This window comes from Miscanthus floridulus, chromosome 13, assembly GCF_019320115.1.
Source record: "Miscanthus floridulus cultivar M001 chromosome 13, ASM1932011v1, whole genome shotgun sequence".
NCBI classification, from domain to species: domain Eukaryota; kingdom Viridiplantae; phylum Streptophyta; class Magnoliopsida; order Poales; family Poaceae; genus Miscanthus; species Miscanthus floridulus.
In genome coordinates this window covers 84,474,381-84,499,886 of record NC_089592.1, presented here as the reverse complement: position 1 = coordinate 84,499,886, position 25,506 = coordinate 84,474,381, and the positions used below count along the sequence as shown (strand labels likewise).

The 25,506-nt window shown below is 48.7% G+C and overlaps 3 protein-coding genes and 1 pseudogene across 11 annotated transcripts in view; 1 reads left to right on the top strand and 3 right to left on the bottom strand.

Moving 5' to 3' along the window:
* The window catches only part of LOC136500193 (lysine histidine transporter 2-like), a 42,133-nt gene extending 28,421 nt beyond the window's left edge, over positions 1-13,712 (bottom strand). Inside the window, exons 1-2 of the mRNA XM_066495570.1 lie at positions 13,704-13,712; positions 13,035-13,238 (exon numbers count right to left, since the gene is read on the bottom strand). Of these exons, the coding sequence (XP_066351667.1) occupies positions 13,035-13,238; positions 13,704-13,712 (213 nt within the window). The remainder of the gene's footprint in view (positions 1-13,034; positions 13,239-13,703) is intronic.
* Positions 1,288-2,318, bottom strand: LOC136501900 (lysine histidine transporter 2-like; annotated as a pseudogene).
* Positions 13,713-16,502: 2,790 nt separating the features above from the next.
* Positions 16,503-19,185, top strand: LOC136500964 (uncharacterized). Of its 2 annotated transcripts, none has more exons than XM_066496446.1 (9): positions 16,503-16,599; positions 16,986-17,117; positions 17,208-17,327; positions 17,496-17,890; positions 17,968-18,067; positions 18,163-18,222; positions 18,316-18,402; positions 18,507-18,629; positions 18,713-19,185. In XM_066496446.1, exons 1-9 carry the CDS (start codon positions 16,504-16,506, stop codon positions 19,010-19,012), a joined length of 1,413 nt encoding a protein of 470 aa, XP_066352543.1. In that variant the 5' UTR covers position 16,503; the 3' UTR covers positions 19,013-19,185. The 2 variants fall into 2 exon arrangements, with proteins under 2 accessions (XP_066352543.1, XP_066352542.1); XM_066496445.1 differs by having other exon boundaries at positions 17,487-17,890.
* Positions 19,186-19,295: 110 nt separating this feature from the next.
* On the bottom strand, positions 19,296-25,156 carry LOC136500965 (transcription termination factor MTERF6, chloroplastic/mitochondrial-like). Of its 8 annotated transcripts, none has more exons than XM_066496451.1 (5): positions 23,494-25,156; positions 21,817-21,906; positions 21,635-21,734; positions 20,665-20,959; positions 19,296-20,453 (listed from the first exon to the last, which is right to left on the bottom strand). In XM_066496451.1, exons 4-5 carry the CDS (start codon positions 20,770-20,772, stop codon positions 19,434-19,436), a joined length of 1,128 nt encoding a protein of 375 aa, XP_066352548.1. In that variant the 5' UTR covers positions 20,773-20,959; positions 21,635-21,734; positions 21,817-21,906; positions 23,494-25,156; the 3' UTR covers positions 19,296-19,433. The 8 variants fall into 8 exon arrangements, with proteins under 8 accessions (XP_066352548.1, XP_066352546.1, XP_066352549.1 ...); XM_066496449.1 differs by having other exon boundaries at positions 21,635-21,725; XM_066496452.1 differs by having other exon boundaries at positions 23,575-25,156.
* Positions 25,157-25,506: the final 350 nt, after the last annotated feature.

Below are 25,506 nucleotides of genomic sequence, written 5' to 3'. Positions count from 1 at the left end.
GGCATTATACTCCATTTGTTCCAAATTATGGGACGTGCTGGCGCCCGGATGTCTGATGGGATAGGATTCCGTCAGACGGCTGTTTTCAGCGCACGCCTGCACAGCCTGTCCCCCATCCGCTAATTCGCCTTGCCTGCATACGCATCGCGCTGGCGTAGCATCCGTACGACTCGTTCACAATCCGCCCCGTTCGCCTCGATTCGACCCGCCCCATCCAGGCACCCCGCCCCCATCCGTTTGTCCCGTCCCGCAGGTGCACCCCACCCTATCGTGCCCCCGGCCGTAGGCCCCCAACGCGTCGTGCATCACGTCTGCCGGCCATCGGCTCACCGCGCCTCATTCCTCAGCGCCCGTGACATGCCACCATCACTCCCCCGCACCCCTTAACTCTCCGAACAACATGAAACAAGTGCAACATAAACACTTGAATGTAATATACGTCTAAAACAGATAAAACATCTGGAACATACACTTGCAACATATCTATACTATAAAGGAGCAAAGGAATTAGAAAATACCGTATGTGTAAAAACATATGCAATATCCAGATAAAACACTTACAAACTTACAACATGAAAACTTGCTGCAACAAAAGACTTGAACAGATGAAACATTTGAAACATACTGTTGCAATATATGTGTGAAGCATATACAACTTCTAGATCAAAACGCTTGGAACATACGTCTGGAATAGATGAAATATTTTGAACAAACTCTTGCAACATGTCTCTGAAACATTTGCAACATCCCCGATCTCCCCGATCTATATTTGCAACGTCCATACGAAACAACTGTGATATACCTCTGAAACGTCTGAAACACTTGAAACATATATTTGCAACATAGGGGATGAAAAGCGCCTATGCCGGTCAATTCCGTCCGTCGAGGTGGAAGCCGACGGTGAGTTGCAGCGCGCGAGCACCACTAGCATCTAGCACCAGTGGCGCGCGCGAGCACCAGCGCCACCAGCATCGGGCTTGGGTTGTCCGAGCGGGCGGCGTGCACGATGGGCGGAGCGAGCACCACTAGCACCGGTGCGTGATGGGAGGGGGCGAGAGGCACGCGCTACGCCATCATCCATACATATCCAAACACACACATCATATATATATATATATATATATATATATATATATATATATATATATATATATATATATATATATATATATCCTAGCTAGCCTTTTTTGACGACACAGATAAGTAGATCGATTAAGCCTAGCTACTTGCTCATGTTTATCTAGCTAGCTAATAACTAAAGTCGTGGGCGATGAATGGAATAATCGATCACGAGAAGAACTTGTAGGTGGAGGCGTTGACGATGATCGAACGGAGGCCACCAATGGGTGCAAACACCGTCAGGTGAACGCCAACTATGATACAAAACTGCAGGTCAAAGACATATCATTTATTTATTAGCAAACATCGATGATTTCCCAAATTGCAGGCATGAATCATATATGTAAATACAGGTAAAAGAAGAAGAAAAAAATATTATGAAATAAGTAATGACTCACCCAGTTGATGAACCAGGAGAGGCTAAACGTCTTTGGCTTCTTAATCTTGAGCCACAGGATGCAGGGAAGCTGTTCAATTGTAGTAGCGTCGGTTCAGTCAAATTAGTAGTACATCAACAACTTGCATTGCTACTATAATACATACATACATACAAAGATCTCATAATTGAAAGAAAAATTGTCAAGGATCTCTCACATAGTAGGTTGTCGGTGCAAATGCGAAACCACCAAAGAACCCCAGCAACCCCCCGAAGAACGGCACGGCGATGCCAACCAGATCGAGCTGTGAACACTGCACGTACAACACAAGATGCATGGAGCAACAAATAAATGATGAACAACACAATATAATACGTCAATTGATAGGTTTTCTTAGACACTAGACTATGCATGTAATCAGATCAAATAATAAATGCATTGGATACATAAGTACTTACCAACATAGAGTGAGCGCGCTATCAAACGGAGAGGCAGACCTGGCCTGAACCGGAGTTTCTTCACTAGGAACGTCTCGAGCATGTCGAACACGGGCATGGCGTAGATCTATTATAGATGTATCTCGATCAGAAATGTCATCAATCAATGAATCAATGCAATAATACATATGAGATTATAGGTGATCGACGACGGGCCAGCAGGGACCTAGCTATCGTCGGACCTGGTAGCTGCCGATGACGTGGACCACGACGAAGATGTTTGCCATGGCGATGAGCCAGCATGGCTGACATAGTAGCCGATGAACGCCACGGGGAGGTAGCAGATGGCGACGACGATGTAGGCGAGGACGACGCCCTGCCACATGGGCTTCCTGGACGGCTTGTCGGGCGTGGACGGGATGGTGCACTACCAGACAGAGCATCTTTGCCGAGGGTCTGAGGATTTGCCGAGAGAAAATGCTCGGGCACTCGGCAAAGAGTCTTTATCGAGGGCCTGGCCCTCGGCAAAGAACAGCCCTCGGTAAATACTCTTTGCCGAGGGCCAGACAAGCACACGGCAGCAATAATTCTTTGCCGAGGGCTAAGCCCTCGGTAAAGGGCCGGCCCTCGGCAACACCGCCTGACATGACATCCATCCCCTGCCGTCAATCTTTGCCGAGGGCACAACCGTTAGACCCTTGGCAAAGACTTTTTAACCGTTTTTGAAAATTTTCTTTTAAAAAATCCTTTGCCGAGTACCTCGGGCCCAGCACTGGGCAAAGACAGTCTTTGCCGAGTGCCAAGCTGGCACTCGGCAAATTTTTAATTTTTTTTGTTTTTTTGACCCCAAATTTTTTGTTGGTCCCGCCTACATTGTTTACAACTTCATGTTCAAATTTGATGTTTTTTCTAGTTTTTTTTATATTTGGTTGATTAATTTGATTATGTTGAATTTTTATATATAATTCAAATTTGAACTGCAAGTGCATGGAATATTATAAACTAGTGCTTCGAAAAATGTTATTCATGGTATTTGGTGTATGTTGAGTCTCTATCCACGAACTCGCATCAAATTTCGCGTATCTTCTTCACGTAACATGACGAGCCACTTGCCAGAAAAGTGTTTTAAAATTATATAAAGTCCATACGAAGTCCGAAAATCACGAAACTTGTCGAGGTGTCATGTTATCGCATGTGTAGGCTGTGGTAAAAAATTGAGAATGTTTCGAGCAAGTTGCGACGTCAGATGCATAAAACCCAGACATCTCCACATGATCGATGTCTGGGTTTTATGCATCTGACGTCGCAACTTGCTCGAAACATTCTCAATTTTTTACCACAGCCTACACATGCGATAACATGACACCTCGACAAGTTTCGTGATTTTCGAACTTCGTATGGACTTTATATAATTTTAAAACACTTTTCTGACAAGTGGCTCGTCATGTTACGTGAAGAAGATGCGCGAAATTTGATGTGAGTTCGTGGATAGAGACTCAACATACACCAAATACCATGAATAATATTTTTTGAAGCACTAGATTACAATATTTCATGCACTTGCAGTTCAAATTTGAATTATATATAAAAATTCAACATAATCAAATTAATCAACCAAATATAAAAAAAACTAGAAAAAGCACCAAATTTGAACATGAAGTTGTAAACAATGTAGGCGGGCCCAACAAAAAATTTGGGGTCAAAAAAAACAAAAAAATTAAAAATTTGCCGAGTGCCAGCTTGGCACTCGGCAAAGACTGTCTTTGCCGAGTGCTGGGCCAGAGGTACTCGGCAAAGGATTTTTTAAAAGAAAATTTTCAAAAACGGTTAAAAAGTCTTTGCCAAGGGCCTAACGGTGATGTCCTCGACAAAGATTGACGGCAAGGAATGGATGTCGTGTCAGGCGGTGTTGCCGAGGGCCGGCCCTTTACCGAGGGCTTAGCCCTCGGCAAAGAATTATTGCTGCCGTGTGCTTGTCTGGCCCTCGGCAAAGAGTATTTGCCGAGGGCTAGGCCCTCGACAAAAACTCTTTGCCGAGTGCCCGAGCATTTTCTCTCGGCAAATCCTCAGGCCCTCGGCAAAGATGCTCTGTCCGGTAGTGCACCATCCCGTCCACGCCCGACAAGCCGTCCAGGAAGCCCATGTGGCAGGGCGTCGTCCTCGCCTACATCGTCGTCGCCATCTGCTACCTCCCCGTGGCGTTCATCGGCTACTATGTCTTCGGCAATGCCGTTGACGACAACATCCTCATCACACTTGAGAAGCCATGCTGGCTCATCGCCATGGCAAACATCTTCGTCGTGGTCCACGTCATCGGCAGCTACCAGGTCCGACGATAGCTAGGTCCCTGCTGGCCCGTCGTCGATCACCTATAATCTCATATGTATTATTGCATTGATTCATTGATTGATGACATTTCTGATCGAGATACATCTATAATAGATCTACGCCATGCCCGTGTTCGACATGCTCGAGACGTTCCTAGTGAAGAAACTCCGGTTCAGGCCAGGTCTGCCTCTCCGTTTGATAGCGCGCTCACTATGTTGGTAAGTACTTATGTATCCAATGCATTTATTATTTGATCTGATTACATGCATAGTCTACGTCAGATGCATTTATTACTCTACGTCAGATGCATAAAACCCAGACATCTTCACAAGAATTTTTTTTAAAAAAATAAAAACATCTTTGCCGAGGGCCCTGGATTTTAAAAACCTAAAAACCCGGGGTCGGCCCAAATCCCTCTTTTTCCCTCCGGCCCGCGCTCGGTTCCGCACCCCCACCGCCGCTCACCTCGCCGCCCCTCCCCGACCTCAGCTCCCACCGACGGCCGCCCCGCGCCCCACGTCGGCCCCCCTCTTCCACCCCAGCCACCACCGCCGGTGGCCCCTGTAGCTGCGCCCGGCCGCCCCGGCTCCATCGGCGGTCGCCCCGTGCCCGGCCGGCCCTCCTCCCCCCGCGCCGGGCACCACCGGCGGCCCCCTGCGCCCGGCCGCCCCGCGCTCGGCCGGCCTCCTCCCCCCGCGCCGGCCACCACCGGCGGCCCCCTGCCCCCGGCCGCCCCGGCTCCACCGGCGGCCGCCCCACGCCCGGCCGGCCCTCCTCCCCCCACGCCGGCCCTCCTACCCCCACGCCGGCCCCCACCGGCGGCCCCCTGCGCCCGGCCGCCCCATCCCCACCGCCACCCCGAGGCCAGCCCTCAGCTCGGCCTGGTCGTCGGTTGGTGTTGGAGGGGAGGAGGCAGAGGTGAATTAGGAGGAAGAAGAGAAGGAAAAGAGGATAAGGAGGAAGGGGAAGAGAAGGAGAAGAAGAGGAGAAGGAGAAGAAGGGGAAGGAGAGGAGGAGGAGGAGAAGCGGAGAAGAGAGAAGGGAAGGGGGGAGGAGTACTCCAGTGCCCTCGACCTCGCCGGAGAAGAAACTAAACCTCGCATCGCGACGCCCGACTCCGCCGCAACACTAGGTAAAACTCTCGTAATTGGCCTTCGTGCCGTATGTGGTTGTGTGGGCCTTTGTGCTGTATGTCGATATGAGGGCCTTCGTGCTGTTGTCGTTGTCGGCCTTTGTGCCGTTGTGAATGTCGGTCTTCGTGCCGTTCTTTTTTGCAGGTTATGGAAACCTCACCGTGCAGGGGAGGTGCTGCCGAATTTTTTAACAAATACTAACCTGTTGCCTTTTATATTGTAGAGGATCCGTCAGAGGGGACCAGAGGAGCCCGATCGTCTTCGTGGGCATTGCGGGTCTGCCTGCACCACGTCGCCTCGCCACTGCACCGACTCGACACCGCCCCGCTAGCCTAACCTCACCGGCACCTTAGGTATAACCCCTCTATCCGTATCATGGTCGTAGGTCGCGTAACCTAGTTAGGCGTCTCCCGTCCAAAACAGATACGGTCGGAGGTATGCGGATCTTTGCATATCTGCGACCGTATCTGTTTCGGATTATCCACATTTTTTAGACAGCCCACGGATGCGTAGATGAGGTTAGTTTCCATGGTCCGCTCCGGTCCGAGGCAGACTTTCGGCATCACCTCCTTGTTGTTCTCTGGATACACACTCTCCCTTGTAGGACGTGTATCGGGAGAACGGCGGGGAGGTGCTGCCAAAATTCTATCTCAGATAGGGAGCGGAGCATGGAAACTAATCTCATCTACGCATCCGCGGGTGGGATTAGGACCTATCCTCACCTATTAGAGAGTAGGAACACCACGTAGATGCAATTGATGGTTACATTACTATGTGCTGTATATGTGGAAGGATGGAAGACCGTCAGTGGATGTACACGGGCCGGAGAAGCAGGAGTGACTTTGACATTGAGTGGGTGAATGGGACAGATGCTTTCTTGGAACATGCATGGAGCTCGGGTGTAGCTAAAGGACATTCTAAACTTTGGTGTCCCTGTAGCAAATGTGACAACAACAGAAGGGTAGACAAGGTGACCATGGGTAAACATCTTGTGTACAATGGTTATATGGCTGGCTACCACCGGTGGATCCACCATGGTGAAGCAGATCGTATAAGAGCGAAGGTGGTGAGACCACCCCTCGAGGCTTTTGATGATGATGCCGGAGTAGCAGACATGCTAGATGACACTCACCAAGCTCACTTCATAGAAGGACGTGAGAAGGAGGAGATGGAGGAAGCCGCTAAGGCCTTCTACGAAATGTTGGACTCGGCACAGAAACCCCTTCATGAGAGTACAACGGTTTCTCAGTTGGATGCCATTGGACGTGTTATGGGGTTGAAGGCCGAGTTAAATCTGAGTCGCGAAGGCTTTGATAAGATGTTGGCCGTGTTTGGCAGCATGCTACCGGAGAAGCACATTCTGCCGAAGAACTTGCATGAGTCACAGAAACTACTTCGTATGCTTAAGATGCCATATGACAAGATACATGTTTGTCCGAAGGGATGCGTCTTATTTAGGAAAGATCACAAGGATGCAAAGTATTGTTCGAAGTGTAAATCCTCAAGGTACCTGGAGGTAGACTCTAGAGATGGCCAGAAGAGGTAGCTTACGATCCCCGCGAAAGTCCTACGGCACCTTCCATTTGTGTCGAGGATCCAACGGCTTTTCATGATCGAGGAATCTGCGAAACAGATGACATGGCATAAAGAAGGTGTATGGTACAAGCCATGGACGATGGTGCATCCATCCGATGCCGAAGCATGGACGTACTTTAATGACAAACATCCTGACAAAGCAACTGAGGCTCGTAATGTACGTGTCGTGCTAGCAACAGATGGGTTCAATCCTTGTGGACAGTTGTCTGCCCCATACACATGTTGGCCCGTGTTTGTTATCCCCCTAAATCTCCCCCCTGGCAACTCCTTTCAATGGCATAACGTCTTCTTGCCGTTGATAATTCCTGGACACCCGGGGAGTAATATGGGTGTGTACATGGAGCCTATGATTGATGAATTGATCGACGCTTGGGAGAAGGGGGTATGGACATACGACCGAGCTACAAAATCATCCTTCAAGATGCATGTTTGGTACCACTACTCCCTGCATGACTTCATGGCATATGGGTTATTCGCCGCCTGGTGTGTCCATGGAAGTTCCCGTGCCCAATATGCAAGGAAGCTATGAGGTTCATTTGGTTGAAGAAGGGTGGCAAGTATTCATCGTTCGACAGGCATCATTAATTCCTCCCTTCTAACCATACATTCAGACAAGACATCAAGAACTTTACAAAAGGTGTTGTAGTGATAGACCCTAAACTGCGCATGAAGAGTGGTGTTGAGGTGCGTGCTCAGATAGATGCTCTTATGCCCAATGAAGGAGGTGGTTTTGTGGGATATGGTGAGGAACATATGTGGACTCATAAGTCCAGCTTGACGAGGCTCCCCTATTTCGATGACCTTCTTCTGCCACATAACATTGATGTAATGCACACCGAAAAGAATATCGCCGAGGCACTTTGGGGAACTCTCATGAACACTGACAAGTCTAAGGACAATGTTAAGGCTAGAGTGGACCTAGCGATGTTGTGTGATAGACCGAAGCAAGAGATGTGGCCTCCTAGTGGCTGAAACAAACAATGGAAAAGACCTAAGGTCGATTTTGTCTTGGAACCCGATCAAAGGAGGGAAGTACTAAAATGGATCAAGACGTTAATGTTCCTAGATGGATATGCAGCAAATCTGAGTAGGGGAGTGAACTTAGGCACTTTATGAGTCAACAGGATGAAGAGTCATGACTACCACATATGGATTGAGCGGCTTCTTCCGGCGATGGTCCGAGGCTATGACCCTGACCATGTCTGGCAAGTGCTGGCAGAGTTGAGCTTTTTCTTCCGTCAGCTTTGTGCCAAGGAGATATCTCAGACCGTCGCTTAGGACTTGGAAAAAGTGGCACCTGTGTTGCTCTATAAGCTAGAGAAGATCTTTCCACCCGGCTTCTTGCCCATGCAGCATCTGATTGTGCACCTCCTGTCCAAGGCACGTTTGGGGGGCCCGTGCAAGCCCAGTGGTGCTATCCAATCGAGAGATGTCTAAAGACTCTTCGCAAGAAATGTATAAATAAAGCCAGAATTGAGGCTTCCATTGCAGAGGCAAGTCTAAGGGAGGAGGTGGCAAACTTCACAACACTATAGTACAAGCCGAAACTTCCTAGCAATCATAATCCACTCCCTCGTTACAATGTTGACGAAAATGAATGGACCCACAGCCTGTTCCAAGGCCAACTCGGCAGCGCAAGTGGATCGACCAATAAGATATTAGGAAATGAAGAGTGGCGAAGTGTCATGCTATATGTGTTGACCAACCTTCCCGAGGTGCAGCCGTTCATCGAGTAAGTTCTCAACGAACTTGTTTCAATACGCCCTGAATATTCTTCATGCAACCCCACTGATTCTTGTTCGGACAGGGAATTTGTTCGTGAGTCCTGGCATCAATCAAGGGATCCTACCTCATAGGAACATGACACCCTTCTTTCTCGGGGTGCGGGTGCGGGGAGGCCTAATTTCATTTCTTGGTTCAAACAAAAGGTAATGTCCAATTTAGCTCCCACGTTCCATATTCCAAGTTTCTCGTTCGTTCGATTAATATAACAACCTATCATGCTTGAGCTTGTAGGCCCAGACTGACTCATCCATGAGTGAGGAGTTGAGATAGGTTGCAGGCAGCTATGACGTTAGGGTGCAGTCATTTACCGATTATGACGTGAATGGATATCGCTTCCACACAACAAGATATGAGCAGACTCGGCCCAAACGGAAAACCACAAATAGCGGAGTTTGTACGCCTGGCACTGATGGCCTCGACTATCATGGTAGAGTTGAGGAAATCTATGAACTCTCATTTCATGGTCACAAACATAAACCTATCGTGTTCAAATGCCACTGGTTTAATCCTCGAGAAACGAGATGGACCCCTCATCTTGGGCTGGTTGAGATTTGAGAAGATTCCGTCTATCCAGGAAAAGATGTCTATATTGTGTCTCAATAGGCTATGTAGGTGTACTATACACGATATGCCAACCAAGACAAAGTGGATCTTAAGGGTTGGGCTATTGTGCACCAGGTGTCTCCACACGGTAAACTACCTGCCCCAAACAATGACGATTACAACTTCAACGCAAACACATATGATGGATAGTTCTATCAAGAAGATAGGCTACCAGGCACGTTTGAGATAGTCTTACCCGAAGCGATCAAAATGGAAGTAGACAATGAAATGGAGGATGACGAGGTTGATGGAGATGTGGTGCAAAATGCCAAGGACATAGAAATGCTTGACCGATTAAGGCTAGGCAATGACGACGAAGACAACATAGAACCTTCAGATAGTGTTGCCCATTTGGAAAAGTTTGACAGCGATGACGACACCTATGATCCTAATCATGAAGATTATTCCTAATACATGTAATACTACGTTTGTTTTAGTTTGTGTTTTCTTTATTTATTTTGAATCTATTTCTAATATATATACTAATAAGTCTTGTTCATTCTTTGTGATTGTAGGTGATGGTGAGCAGTCGTCCACGACATGAGATGGCCTCCCTTTATGGGAGACCATGCCCTCCCATTTTAGACGAGGGGTCGGGGTCAGGGGTAGCGTCCACAGGAGGTTAGAGGAGGAGGACCAGGGTCAGCAGGAGGCAGCGGACTCCTTCCCCGCCACCTTCAGATGAGGTGATGGAGGAGGAGCATGTGATGGCCACACCTGAGGACAAGGTCGAGGATGAGGACATCCGATAGACCGATGATGAGGCGGCCAAGGATGAGGCCGTCGAGGACAACAGTTCCGCTACCCCGACTGTCTACCAGCGAGGTCCCACGAGCCTCCCTCAGCCTCCGCTTCCTCACAACCAAGCACTGATTCACCCTATGGCAAAGAGGTAAGTAACTATAGATGTTATCACAACTACTTCATATGATAATGTTGGAAATCAAAAGAGGAACTGATAAATTTTCTTAATCACTTGTGCAGGGCCTGGTTGGTTTTGTCGGGTACTCCTGCACGCTCCCCCGTGAGCATCCTTGGTGTTTTGTGCAGAAAATGGTACCCTAGCCTTGTGAACGTGTCCGAGGATGTGCGGGAGCCAGCCTACATGTGGGACAGGTACCAGTTGGCCCCTGACGACAGGTACCGCAACAAGCAGGAGCGGGTACTGGTGGAGTTTTGGGTAAGTCTCTCTCGCACAACATTTTCATTGGGCAAGTCTTTATTGAAATAATGAATGGATACATCGGTTTTGTATGCAGAGGTATTTCAAGCCAAAAGAAGGACTTGAGGCCCGGGCGGATCAGGCAGCTGCCGCCGCCTGTAGGAAGTACGTCATCGACATGCACCACGAGGCGCGCATGCAGGCCCATTGAGACTACTACGCCATGGTGTTGAAGCAGTCCATCAGCAAGCCTGATGCAAGACAGGTGGAGCTATCTCGGGCCCAGTACCTTGAGGTAGATGAAAAACATTAATAATGATTCGTTTTGAGATTAAGTCAGTTTAATTTTATCTTTTTCTATGTCAAATAATCGATGACTTGTAGGTGATTCCCTGGTGGTGCCGATCCCACTCCATGTACTGGGAGATGATCGTGGATAGGTGGTTGTCCAACGACTTCGCTGAGAACCACGCGAGGCAGCGGGACCGGCGTCTACTGAGGCGAGCTGCTACTCACCATCAAGGTAGCCACAGCCTCCCCACCTATAAACAAGCATATGTAAGTGATTTCTTTTATCTTATTTGACGCTGAGTTCTACCTTATTTCTCACCATCTTACCGTCTTACTCGCAGGAGGCTGCACACCCGGGCGTGGAGGTCTCGGAGTTCTCTACGTGGGCTATGTCCCACATGGGCAGGGTGTCTTCCTCTGTCTCCTTCGACCCGTCTGCCCTGTGTGAGGTGTACTCTGACCCGACCATGCACACTAAGGTCCAAGAGTACACCTCAAAGGTGAGGGAGGTCCATGGGGAAGATTACGATGTGCGCACTTAGTCCATTGATGCAGAGACCATCATGAGGCTAGGAGGAGGCAAGAAGCATGGGCGGCTGTGGATTGTAGACGGCGCCATCGACTCCACCACTATTCCCTCTCTCGACGTGCTCCGAGCATGGAGCACGAGCTCTAGCCAGCCCATACGCCCACGGCCTACTTCGTCACTACAGCGGGTCGACGCTCTTGAGGTACGTCCTGTTTTACTCATTGTACGTTCATCTTTGCACACCTAAGTTATATTTGCATTACTGAAACATTAAAGTTTGTATTGCAGGCCGAGCTACAGGCCTAGAAGCTCATGGTCGAGGCTCAAAGCACGCAGCTATAGGCCTAGAGGGAAGCGTTCATGGCCCAGGAGAGGAGGATGCAAGAAATGGAGGCCTTCATGTGAAGTGTCCAGCAAGGGGGTGTACCTTTGCCGTTGGCAGCTCCTCCACCGCCTACTCCTACAACCACTCCTGTAAGTATAAAAGTTCACTCTTACTAGATGCTTTCTTGACATACAACCATGGTTGACATACAAACTTACTAGATGCTTGACATAGAAACTTACTACATGCTTGCACTAGCTATGACATACAACCATGCTTGACATTCTCAATTTACTAGATGCTTGACATAGAAACTTACTAGATGCTTGCACTAGCTATGACATACACCAATGCTTCACATAGAAACTTACTAGATGAATCTCACACATGCATCCTCTTATCCTTTTTGTAGCTTCCGTCAGTGGGTTCGAATAACCCCGCTCATGCGTCACCGAATGATGGAGCCTTTGCTTCACCATCGTGTCATAGGCCGCCTTTTTGAGGAGTTGTGCTTCGTCATGTGCTTGGACTTGAGCTTCGCTTGTGGTTGTGACTTGTGCTTGGACTTGATGGACCGTGGTTGTGAATTTGTGACTTGTGGTTGTGATATTTGACTTGTGGTTGTGATATGTTGTTATTTGAGTTGTGGTTGTGATATAATGTGTGAAAATGGTTTCGTTGTGATATATATGTGATTATTGTGATGTTTGTGATATATATGTGACATGTGATATATATTTGAACTGTTTGTGTCAGTGGAATGCAAAAAATTTTTTGCAATTTCGGTTGATTTGCCGAGTGCAATGGCCATGGCACTCGGCAAAGCTGGGAAACTTTGCCGAGTGCCAGGACATTGCACTCGGCAAAGATTTTTTTTAAAAAAAGCAAAAAATCTTTGCCGAGTGCCAAGCTGGGGAGAGTGGCAAAGAGCTTTTAAAAAAATTAAAAAAATGGCTTTGCCGAGTGCGCGCCGCCGTGGCACTCGGGAAAGAGTTTTTTTAAAAAAAATGTTTTTGCCAAGTGCCTTGCCGCCGCGGCACTCAGCAAAGAGTTTTCAAAAAAAATGTCTTTGCCGAGTGCCTTAACTGTCGGCACTCGGCAAAGGCGCCGTCAATGGAGCAGCGCCGTTGATGGCTGCTTTTCTTTGCCGAGTGCCGCCATTGGCACTCGGAAAAGGCTTTGCCGAGTGCTCGACAAATGGCCCTCGGCAAAGAGCCTCTTTGCCGATAATTTTTTTCTAAGGGCTCTTTGCCGAGGGCGGCACTCGGCAAAGCCTTTGCCGAGGGCTTTTGGGCCTTTGCCGAGTGCCCTAGGCCCTCGGCAAAGAGGGCACCTCCAGTAGTGGTGGCTTGGATCTCCACCACCACGTTGTGGCCCGCGTACGCGAACGCCACATCCCCCAACGCGCTCAGGAAGTTGAACGTCTGCCCCATCGCCGTCCCAGTCGACGCCTTCTTGCTATAGTCCATGTCTGCATGCCACCCCTTGTGCACCGATGCCGCCCATGCAATGGTCGAATAGCTACATACTATGATGGAGCATGACCCCAAACCCTAGATTTTACTGGCGCCGCTGCAGGTCCCCTCGCCAGAGTGCACGCACGGCGACGAGCAAGGCTTGGCTTCTCCCCACGAGCCGGTGAGGCGGCAGCGGAGCTCCTTCCCACACGGCGGCGGTGGTGACGCGCGGCGGAGAGTCCGAGTAGGTCCTCCCCTCCTTCGTCCTTACTCTAGGGTTAGGGTTAGGGTTTCGGGTTGGGGTCCGATCCTTTTCTACAAATCAAATCCTTCTTTCTACTCTTCTACTCGGTTTTCTACCCCGATGAGCTAGATCTACGCGTAGTTAGGCGATTGATACCATTGATAGAATAATAGGATCATCTAGCCATAGATCTAGCATACATACTAACTTCTGATTGAATAGTGTCGGGTACCACGAGAAGGGGTCCCCTAAGCGACAATCAAAAAATCGCTTAGACCCCGTCAAAGTCAAAGCCAAGGGACAACTGTTGGCCAAACCCTGGCCATGTCCGAAGCCACCTACTCTCTGCCTCGCTAGAGGCCTCGCACGGAAGGCCTCGGCTGGCCTACCGAATCTCCGCCTTGCTAGAGGCCTCGCACGGAGGACCTCAGACGGCCTACCGATTTTCCGTCTCGCTCGAGGCCTCACGCGAAAGGCCTCGACCGAGGAACTAATTCTCCGTCTCGCCCGAGGCCCCCGTGCATACAGCCTCGGACGAGACACCGATTCTTCGCCTCGCTCAAGGTCGGCTTGGCAAAACAACCCCGTCGCCTCTGCCTTGACCAACTTCCCAGACAAGACGTCATAGCGGCATAGCTTCCCACGATATTAGTCGAACGATAGCTCGACATAGCGGCATGGCCGACTGGACGCCAGTCACATCGAAGCCATGCCGCCCGAGATAGGATAGGATAGGGGTTACCAACCACTATGCTCAGTACTATGCCCATGATCGGTGCCTATACTACACTATGCTACCTAACCCCTGCTCCAGAAACAACGCGGCGTGCGGAGTCAAGTCCAGGTTACTATAGCCTCGAAATTAGTGTACAAAACCAACTACTCCCTCCATGCCTCGGTAGTCTACTTTGGGGTCTCGACAACCTCAGGATTCATGCCTGCCGAGCCCCTTACAACGGCTCAGCCTCAGCACCAACTGGGCCTCGTCTCTTCACGCAGTCAACGCACAACAACCAACACGTCGCTCGCCAGGCCCTGTGTCTAGCAATCACTGGAGCTCCCACGTCGCACAAGTTTGGGTGTGACCAGCGTGTTGCTCCAGCACTTCAAGGGTAGGACCACTCCATCAACCATGCCACCATAGTAACAGGCTATAGGGCTAGGACATGCCGTCTCTGTTCGCACGACGCCACGTAGCTAACACATGTATCACCCCTGTCCCCCCCTTCAACTATAAAAGGGAGAGACCGGGGCCATTTCTAGGGACAACGAGTTTAGGCTCACAGGTTCACGAGGTAGACGAACACACACTCGACATTCTGTAACATGCATGCTTCTCCACCGCCTGAGACCAAGATCTCAAGCAATCCATGCCGCTCCACGCAGAGACCTGGGACTAGCTCCCTCTCTCGTCCTGCTTGTAACCCCCTGCTACGAGCATTTCGGTGCAAGGAATAGAAGACCAATCTCTCAGACTGGACATAGGGCACTCATTGCCCGAACTAGTATAAACCTTGTGTCTCTTTGCATCACCGTCCGAGATTAGGGGCACGCAGTATGTTTTTTACTAGTTGGTTGAGGGCCCGCCGGTCCAAAACACCAACAGTTGGCGTGCCAGGTAGGGGGATCTATGTGTTAGCTTCATCTCCCTAACAAGTTCCGGATGGTAGATCCCGTACGACCGCTGCATCTCAGCACGGCGATTTGGTTCGGGAGCCTAGAGTTCATGTCTCTAGGATGTGAGTACGATATGGTACTTCTCACACCCCGAGCCCCACCGACCGATGACGACGTCATGCACCCGTAGCCTAGGCATAGGCGGTGCCCGGGCGGCCGCTCTCGTTGCGCTCGCTAGGCGCAACATGAGCGGGGCCACCCCAACACCATGCGAACTCAGGGCGACACGCCACCCTCCACTGGTTTCCCACGTCCAGCTGTTGGCACAAGGTCCCTAGTTGGGGACCTGTCTAGCCTAAGCCTGGACAAGGGAAAGACGCTGGTGGTGCATGACGATGCCCCATCATCAAGCTCTGCCCCACCACATCCTGAGGAGTCAACTTCGGCAGAGCAAAGCTCAACGATGACACCATCCCCATACCCCTTCGAGTTGAGAAATGCCGCTGCCACCTATGCTTCCGCCTACGCTTCTGCTCACGCAGAGCCCTCAGGATGCCACCAACACTTTGCCCTCGACTTCGGCACCATGACTTCGACTCACGCCCACGCTAACTCCTTAGAGGAGGACGAAGCATGGGCTAGAGTAGACTTCTCTGGACTTCGTGACCCTGAAGCCATGCACCGCTTCCTAGCCACAAGCGACTACTGCTTCGACTACTCCGACTCTGAGATTTGTCCTTTCATAGAAAAAAAAATTATGATCTGTGATCTGTGGAGGCTGGAGGTAAAAGAAGGGTGGAGGCTGTTGGATTTTAATCCTATGGTGCAAAAAAATTCATATGTGGTTGTGTAGTAGATAGACTCAAAAATAAACTTTTTTTTTCTTTTATTTTTCAATGGACCCATTTCAAGTGTTTCCTTGTGTTACAGTGCTCTGTCATTGTCTTCAGTTCACCAGATAACCTCACTTCAGGTGATATGTACTGCGAGTAATGCTGAAAGTTTCTGTTCTAGGCTTACTTGCAGCCAGAGCGCTCTTCCCTTTTCTGACAGTGAATAATAAGAATCTAGAATAGCAATACAAACAGTTCAGTTGTACTTCCAAAATCATTTTCCAGCACCGTATCTGTTGGCTACTATGTTTCTGGTCTCCTTTGACTGAAAAAGAAAGGATCCATCTCTGCCTGCAAAACTATTCAGTCTCAGTAGCCTGCCTACCCAAGCTTTCAATTACACTGCAATTCTCTGATTCAGTGTCTTTCTAACCTCAACCAATCGTTGTATTTTCAGTGCTATGATCACATATGTAAATGTTCCTGACGTGTCACCGCGACTCTCCGATCACATACCTGTGGGTAATCTAATTTGTCTTTGGTTCTTGCTCATACTTGTCCTGTTCATCAGACAGTACATGTAAAGATTTCTCCAGCTGCAATTCTTGCTCATACTTGTCCTTTTCCACACCATTTCATGATTGTGCAGGCAGTCAATCACAGCAAGATGTCCGACAGAAGATATTCACTCAACCTCCCTGAACAATTGCCCGAGCATCGCATCATCACAACTGCAGAGAGAGCTGAAAGAAGTATTTCAAAGGTTAGTTCTGGACACTTAACAAAATTAGTTCATGATCTCGAGGGCCTAGTTGTTTCCAAAAGCTGAATAAAAGCTGTTACAATGCAGGTCTTCCGTCCATACTTTATGAATCACGTTCCTGTTCTTAATAGTTTAGTATATCTATCCCTGATGCCAACATAATGATGCTTTATCATATCTAGGGAGAAGTGACAAAGTCATGAGTTATCATTATGCTTCTTTTTTTCTTAATGATGTACTACTAGTACGTGCTATACTCAGAAACTGTGTCTCCATTCCAAATTTTGAACAGCAATTAACAAGAAAGAGAGAGAGAATAGTACAGATCCAAGTACGAATTAATTACGCCCTTTATTTATTGATTCCTGATTTTGTTTTGAATGCAGTCAGTTGCAGATTTGGCCTGGGAGATAGCTGTCCTTGAGGAGGAAGTTGTTCGCAAGGAACTGCACCTGCTGTCCTTGTACAGAGCAGCATTCGATCAGTACCTCGGTGTCTCTCCTCGTGCGTCCGCTCAGGTACAAAACTTGTCACCTGAAAATGGAACACATCAATGTTCAGATGTCATGCTGCATGCTAACGAAACAGTTATGTTATGATCAAATCAGGTGGAGCAGGAATCGCACCGTCAACACAGCAAAAGGACTACTGACGAAGGCACCCTTCGCCTGAAAAACATCAAGGAGTCTGCATCCTACAACCTGCCAACACTCTCAGATTCTAAACATGTATGAACAGCATCTCTTATCTTCGACCCATCTTTCCAGTATTTACCATGCACTTAGAAAGATCCCACAAACGACACCCCATGCCCTTTTAGCTCTGTTTTTAGTAGCTGGTTCTTGACAGAACAGAAAGCATCTGACACAATTCTGATGTTGCTGAAGCATACACAGGAGCTGTCAAGATCATCTTCAGGGCGGTCTAGCCTGGCCAACTTCTTGAGCGCTTCGATCGCTGAATATGTGCCCAAGATCTCGTGCAAGCTTTCAGAGGACATACTAAGGTGCATTTCTGCTGTCTACTGCAAACTTGCAAGCAGGCCATTACAAGAGGCGAATTCTAAGACGGCATCCACACCTTCTTTCTCATCTGCATCGAGTTCTTTTTCTCTCAAGTACCCGGTCGATGGTTGGAGCCCTCGATGCTATTACAATGTCGACGCAACCTCAGATATATATGCTTCATCTGATGGGAATAATGGGCAGTACAGTGGGATGATAATTTTCCCAAAGATACATATAGATGAAGACAAATTTGATTATGCCTCTAAAATGCTCGATACTATCAGGTAAGCAACCATGCAAAAAAGATTAGAACATAGGAAGGGGGAAATGCTTGATTTATAGGTGCTATCTTGTATCCCAGATCGCTGATAAAACGGCTGGAGAAGATTGATCCTACAAAGATGGCACATGAAGAGCAACTCTGTTTCTGGATTAACATCCACAATGCTTTGGTTATGCATGTAAGTTCAATATTGTTAACAACTGACAACTTAAAGAATATTCAACTTTAGCCTCAGCATGATGCATAACTAACTACCCTTCTGAAATATTGCAGGCTTTCATGGCCTATGGATTACAGGAAAAACGAATGAAAAGCACTGACTTGATTTTGAAGGTATAGTTACCATACTTTTAACAAATAGTCATTTAATAATCACACGGGAATCACGTATGAATTTCTCTGACAGTGTTGAGCAATTTGTTCCAGGCTGCATATAATGTGGGTGGACATTCAGTAAATTCCCAAATTATTCAGAACTCAATTCTAGGATGTCAATCCCACCGCCCTTCACTGGTATAGCACTTGTCTATATAGAAATCAGCAGTCAGGATTTAAACAAATGAAAAAAAAAAGTTTTGCATCTAATCACTAACATATTGATGGGCATGAAATTACAGTGGGTTCGCACACTATTTACACCAATGAAAAAATCAGGGAGCTCCATACATCCATATGCGCTTCGTTATTCAGAGCCAATTGCTCACTTTGCTCTTTCGACCGGAGCATTTTCAGATCCACCTGTAAGTTCCACAGCTCTTGCCAGTTTTCCAACATTCCAACCATATGTTTCTTGAGTTATAATTACTGTTAATGATCTATGCAGGTAAGGCTGTACACAGTCAAGAAATTATACCATCAACTGGAGCAAGCTAGAAGCGAGTTCATTCAAGCAAATGTTATGGTCCGGAAGCAGACCATCTTCCTACCCAAAGTTCTCCACTTCTATGCAAAGGATGCTTCCCTAGAGTTGTCTGACCTTGTTGACATAGTATGCGAGAGCATGCCTGAGCTACAGCGAAAAGAGATCAGACAATATCTTAGGAGGAGGATTGACAAGTGTGTTGAGTGGTTGCCCTACAAATCTTCTTTCAGATACACTGTGCACAGGAGTTTGGCTGAGTAGGCACTCTTTTCCTCTATATATGTGCTTGTATGTAAGTGAGGAGCCAAGATTCTAAGAACAATCTGTTGTTGCATGTGTAAAACTGTAAATAGGTAATTGTGATAGTTCTTTCTTAGAGAGGAAAATTATAGCTTATCTTAAATCCAGTTTGTGCTTTACCACACTACTGCAAATTTGTGGATTTCAGTTGAGTGTACCGACAGAACGAAACCCACATGCTTTCATTTTGCTTGCTCTCAGAAAAAATATAGAGATTATATATACTCAAGGTCAAGGATACCAGTTGAAACTTGAAAGAGGACCTTGCATTATCAATTATCATTGCCCAAATATTCAAGAACAATACAACCTGATGGTACAAACGAAAAGATTCACCTGAGAATAAAACATACTACATTGGAACTAGAGACAAGATGAGTACCTAAACTGCAGTAACCAAACCGAATTTCATGGCAAACTTCTTCTGGTTACAGTCTAGCATCTCGCTGAGACTGCAACTCGAGTTCATCTGCTTGAGCACCTTGTGACGGTACTCCAGGCTCCTCTTGAGGCCATGGCGAAAGAACTGGGGATAATCTACCACCTCGCCCATGTCCCGTCCCATTTCTTCGACCAGGAACTTCATCCTTGGCTCCAGGCAATGTTTGACGCTCTTGATGAGAACAGGAGGGTATCCAGATACCAATGCCGTAACCTGATTCCTGCTGAATCCACAGCTCTGCAGGAACGCTAAATTGGGCCGCAGAATCTTATCCACGTCTCGCGACAATATATCTGGGAAGCTCATGATCACCCTTTTGAGATCTTGCCCCTGTAATCCGACTGCCGACTTGAGGAACTCGGCAGTGGGACGCAGCCGCTTGTCGACGCTGTACCCCATGATGTACGGCTCCTTGGTGAGGATCTTGCCGATCATGCCTTCCTTGTCGATGCCGAGGCCGGCAAGGAAGTCGACGGTCTGCGAGAACTTGGCCTCGATGCTGTAGCTGATGAGGCGCGGGTTGACCATGAGCAGCTTGGCGAGCTGCTTCTCGGAGACGCCGAGCGTCTGGAAGAAGGCGAGGAGCGGGCAGAGCTTCTCCTCGACGCTGTGGAACAGTATCTGGGGGAACTTGGCGATGGCCTGCGCCACCTCTCCGGGCCTGGCCTGCAGCGTGGCGAGGCACTGCACCGTGGGCACGAGCTTGCCGTCCACGGACAGGGTCAGCACCTTGGGGCACTTGGCCACCACGTGCCGCAGCTTCCGCCGCTCCATCTTGACGCCCGTCAGGAGGTAGTCCCAGACGCCAGAGGCCTCGCCGGCGTCGAGGCTGTGCAGGTTCCTGCACCGCCTGGACATGCGCGCCACCGCGTCGTCGTCGAATCCGTTCTCCCGCAACCAATGCGTCAGGCTCTTCCCGCTGCCATCGCTGACGCCGCTGGCCATCGCGACCTTCTCCCCCTGTCGAAAGACCGAAACTCTGTCTGAGATTCAGACGCCACACGATGGCATGGCGCAATAACAAGAAACGAGAGAGGCGAATCGTCGAACAACACGCGCGCGCGCATGAGAGTGGTAGCCTACAACATCAGCGGCATGAATTCTGCGCACAGAATTGGGAACGAGATGCAGCACGTACGCAATGGTAGACGAAGGTAACAACAGCAATCACCTTGGTCTTGCACCAGGCCGGCGGCAGAGAGAAGATGAGGGATGCGGACGCGTAGCCAAGGAAGGAGGAGGGGAGGATCCGAGGATAAGAGAAGATGAAGAGTGGCATCAGCTAAACTGACGCTGCTTATCTGTTGCATCGCCCAACCAACCAGAAGCTGCACATCCTCAAGGCCCAATGGCAAAATAGGCCCACAAGAACCATGGGCCAACCCATGGCTACTGCTGTGCTCAGCACTCACCTGGCTCAACTGAACGATTCTCCTTGCGTTTTAATACAGGGACTAGAATAATACCTGTGCGTTGCAACAGAAAAAAAAAACAATGATATGATAATTTAAATTTGAACATATGTCGTACTATTAAAAAATGTTACTTAAATATAATCTTCGCAACACTCCATTTATAACCCACATCATCAATAATATTACATGAGTTATCACGAAACATGGACTTAAAGTATAATTCAAGTTTTGATGCCGATCACCTAAGCGCGGCCCGAGCAACGGCCACTGTCAAAGTCAACAGACATACACAACTTTAGTGCCACCTCATCACCATAACTCACGAAAACACAACTTAAGGACAAAGCTACAAGCCTACAATGTACCTTCGGATTTCTTAGAATAATAACTCACAAAGACGAATGCAACAACTTAAACATAGGCAGATCACTCACAAAGACCGAATGCTACAACTTTACAACCTAGTCCGATTTGATTTGCATGAGTTGCAGTGCTTCGAAGACATCACTCCGAGCCACAGTTTCTGAAAATCTAATCGTTGCCAAGGCCTGAAAAGGAGGTCAAAACAAGACACAAGTGCTGGAGGGAGATTTATATTTTCTGCTGGAGTTCTCATATCGCACCTTCCCCCAAATGGTTAAAGCCAATTGTCATTGTGAACTGATGTAATTTTCTTCATTATCCCTTAGCAAAAAAAAAAATATATATATTCATATCAAAATTTACCATGCTGGATTTGCAGCAGCCAGAGTATGAGTAGTTGTCCTGTCTAAGTCTTCCATCTTGTCAAATTCATCTATAGCACAAATGCCCATATCTGCCAGCACTTGGAACCCAAGAGTTTGTGCTATGAGATAAATAATTAGCAAGATTGCTCAAAGTGCAAGAAATTTACTATTTTGCTTTACTTTTCTAGTCAGCTCTCCTCTTATCTGAACGAACAGTCAGAGAATGAGGAACGTGGCCCTTTGGTGCTCTGCTAACTTTTGAAGCATCACCTGCAAGACAAAGTAGCTGTTTTATGCAAGTTTGGATCCAAAATTGTAGGAGCATGCACAATTCCTTCAGATATCTAAGAAAGAGTAAAGTTCATATCCGGTCCTCAAACTTGCGGCGGTGTGTCATTCCAGTCCTTAAACTTAGAAAGTGTGTCATTTCGATCCTTAAACTTTATTTGGATCCCATATTCATCCTGCTTGAAATAAAAGATTAGTGGGGCTATAAACAAAATTCCCCACACACATAAATTAGACAAATATTTACGAACTTCTCGAGGGGTTATTTTGAAAAAAAATCGTCTTCTTCCCAATGTTTTCAAGTCGTCCAGTCAAACCTAGTCGCCATGGGACCGACTAGGACGATTAATTACGATTAATCGGACGACTTGTACAAGTCTACGGTACCCCTAATCAGTCAGCAGAGACCGATTAGGGCGATTAATCGCGATTAATCGGATGACTTGAAAACATTGCTTCTTCCTCGTTAGCCATTCCACGCGAGCTCATCCCGTCGTGGCGTCGTCGGTGTTGCCGCGGCTGCCAGGCAGGCGCAGCCGAGAGCCACCGCGGCCGCGGCAGCCTAGGCATGTGGGCGAGCCGCCTCCGGCACTGCTGCACAGGCGCGTGCGTGACAGTAGCAGCCGCCTCCGCCGCGACGCCCTGCTGGCCAAGTTCGCCGACGACGTGATGCTCCCAGCGGGCCTGCTCCACCTCCACTTCCACACGACTGCTTGGGCGCCGGGTGCGACGACACCATCAAGCTCAAATCCCACAATGGCACTGCGCACGCGACGCCGACCCAAACTCCATGGTGCGCAGGTACGAGGCCACCAGGACGAACTGCCACCGCCGCACAGGCACGCGGGCGTGCAGCCGCTTCGGTCGCATAGGTGTGCCGTGCACGAGCGAGCCCCTGCTGCTGCCGCACAAGCACATGGGCGCGCCGCCACCGCCGCCGCATAGGCGTGAGGGCCAGCCGCGGTCGCCGCCGCACAGGCGCGTGGCCGTTCAGTCGCGATCGTCGCCGCACATCCCCGCCGCGGATGCACAAGCGCGTGGGCGAGGCGCCACCACCACCACCGCCACCGCATACACGCGCAGGTTAGCCGCCGTCGCTGCTGCACAGGCGTGAGCCGCCACCGCCGCCACACAAACGAACAACAGTTGTCGCGCGTGGAGGAAACAGCACGCCGACGAGCTAACCATGGCCATGAGAGAGGTGAGAGCTGAGAGATAGAGCTGACATGTGGACCCAGACTCGTTTGGATGAATATGAGACCCAAACAAAGTTTAAGGAGTGGAATGACACACTTTTTGAGTTGAAGGACCGGGATGACACACGTCTACAAGTTTAAGGACCAGTCATGGACTTTACTCTCTAAGAAACCTTACAAGAAACTTTTTTCCAAAAAGATAAAAGAGGCTAAGGTCATTAGCACAAATGAAGGGGTATTTCAATCTGGAGTGATGGTTTTTGATCCAACAGCTAACGGCGATCTAATGGTTCCATTCCTAGGCCAGTGACACATAGTGACAATAGCACAACTGATTAAAATATTGCGATTTGGCCAATGAACAAATACTTACTTTGTGGTCATTAATCACCACAATTGTAGGTTCTTTGTTTTTTTTTCCGGTAACAAAGTCAAATGCAGATTAATGTGGCACCTTTCATGAGTGTCTAGACTTGCCGCTGGTCTCGACCCCAGATCCATCTCTGCCGTGTTTCCTGTATGTGAATGCCTCAAAGACAGAAGGAAGATCACTGATCATGCTGATAATCGAATCAGAGGCCGCATCAATTATTTCACAATTTAGAAAAAAAAACATTTCCTTTTCTCACAATCAGTTTTCTAGCCTTGATCTTTAATAGTATTTTATTGCTACAAACATAGAGTCAAGCGCACAACATGGCTTCAAACAGAGGAATTGCCAGCCCAAATAGAGAACTGTTTGATAGAGGGCTGTGAATAAACGTGTCTGGGTATGTACAGACACAAAGAGTCCAAATGTCCAATTAGCTTTTCTGGGTAAAAAACAGTGCAGACTATTCCCTCCAAGTAGTTCAAATTACTATGAAAGTAAGAAAACAACACATAAGTGCTCACAAAGAAAATGTTCGGAGTCATTAAGTTGTCAGAATAACACCATGTTCAGAATCATACTATAAAACTATGGATTGAAGCACCGTGTGCATAAACCAGCGTAGAGATGGCAATCAGTAGCAATGAGAAGTGCAGTATCTGTTCTGGCCTCTGATGAAAATCAATCAACATTCAAAATCACACCAAGAATATAATCAAAGTCTGCACCCACTCCTATGGAGCTAACTTCAGAGAGATCACAGAACCATTCCAACAGTGATATGATTCACCCTAGTTCAGGCCAAATCCACATGACTGCACCAAAATCACACTCTGAGCTGACCCAAGTTAGAAGCTCCCACTACCTAAACAATAAACCAACCCTCACGGCCTCACCTAGCTGGGCCAGCTCAGCACACGAATAGGGAGCAAATCAAAGGAGAAGCGTGTGCACACCTACCAGGCATTGAGCTTGTGCTGGAATTACCGTTTAGAACCTCCCACTCCCTTAAACACGTAAACCAACCCTCCAGCTGCGGCATTTCACCGAACACCCGCCGCACCCGCCAGGAAGTCCGGAAGAAAAATGAGAGAGTTTCCTACCTCCTTGGCAAAGCCGAAGATGCGGTGATGGTGCATGACGGGCACAACGCCCCTGCATTCATCGCTCTCCCATGCGGCGGCGATGACGATAAGCGCCCCTGGGCCGAGCAAGCGAGAAGCGGCCGGCGCAGCTAGAGGCACCCCGACACTGTGAGCCTGCTAACCATCTCGTGGTGGGGATTCCATCATGTGTGGCAGAAAACCAAGTGCACAAGCATCGTTCGCTCGATCTTTTGGTAAGCAGGAGAAGGGCGAGTCGACCCCAGTTCCTAGAAGAGAGAGAGGCACCTGGCGAGGTCGGCGCTAGAGGGCACGGTGTGGAGCCGCGACACTCTGTAGAAGAGGGCCTGGAGAAGAGACCGGCGGCGGCGACCTCTAGCTCGGCGTGCGCTGCCGTCGGCCGGCCGGAGGGGCCGTGCGCGCCGCTGGCATGGGGAGGTGGCTGAGCGCCGCTAGCCGGGGAAGGGTGCCGAGCGTTCGAGGGGAGGGGGCGAGGGGCACGGAGCACCGGGGGTCACGGCGTCAGTCGCTGTTTGGTCCTGCCCGGGTAGACGCTGGCGGCGGCATCGGGAGGGAGGGGGTGCAGAAAGGAGGGAGGGGTCGCGCGTGAGATTCAGGAGGCGTCGCGGGACACGGGCCCGCCTGTCGGCACGCGAAGGTTTTACCTGGGTGCTACGGAGTGGCAGGACGAAGAGTGGGTACAGCCGGACATTTGCCGCTTTTTAGTTGCAGAGAAGAAACAGAGATACTGGGCGAGATAGGAAAAAGGAAATAGATGATTAAGATATAATATTTTCTATCTCTATCTCTATCTCTGTCGAAATGAGCCCAAAAATGGTTGTTCAATCCAATCTGGTAATCTTGTTCATCAATTCTAATGAAATAAAGAAATGTAAGCTGTACCTGAACTGAA

Bases quoted from the DNA above. Each gene is read 5' to 3' on its own strand.
- LOC136500965 (XM_066496451.1), bottom strand. From the start codon at position 20,772: ATGCCACTCTTCATCTTCTCTTATCCTCGGATCCTCCCCTCCTCCTTC. The intron at 20,454-20,664 runs GTGATTGCTGTT...GTCTTTCGACAG, and splicing joins CGGCCTGGTGCAAGACCAAG to GGGGAGAAGGTCGCGATGGC.
- LOC136500964 (XM_066496445.1), top strand. From the start codon at position 16,504: ATGTCCGACAGAAGATATTCACTCAACCTCCCTGAACAATTGCCCGAG. The intron at 17,891-17,967 runs GTAAGCAACCAT...CTTGTATCCCAG, and splicing joins AAAATGCTCGATACTATCAG to ATCGCTGATAAAACGGCTGG. The intron at 18,403-18,506 runs GTATAGCACTTG...ATGAAATTACAG, and splicing joins AATCCCACCGCCCTTCACTG to TGGGTTCGCACACTATTTAC.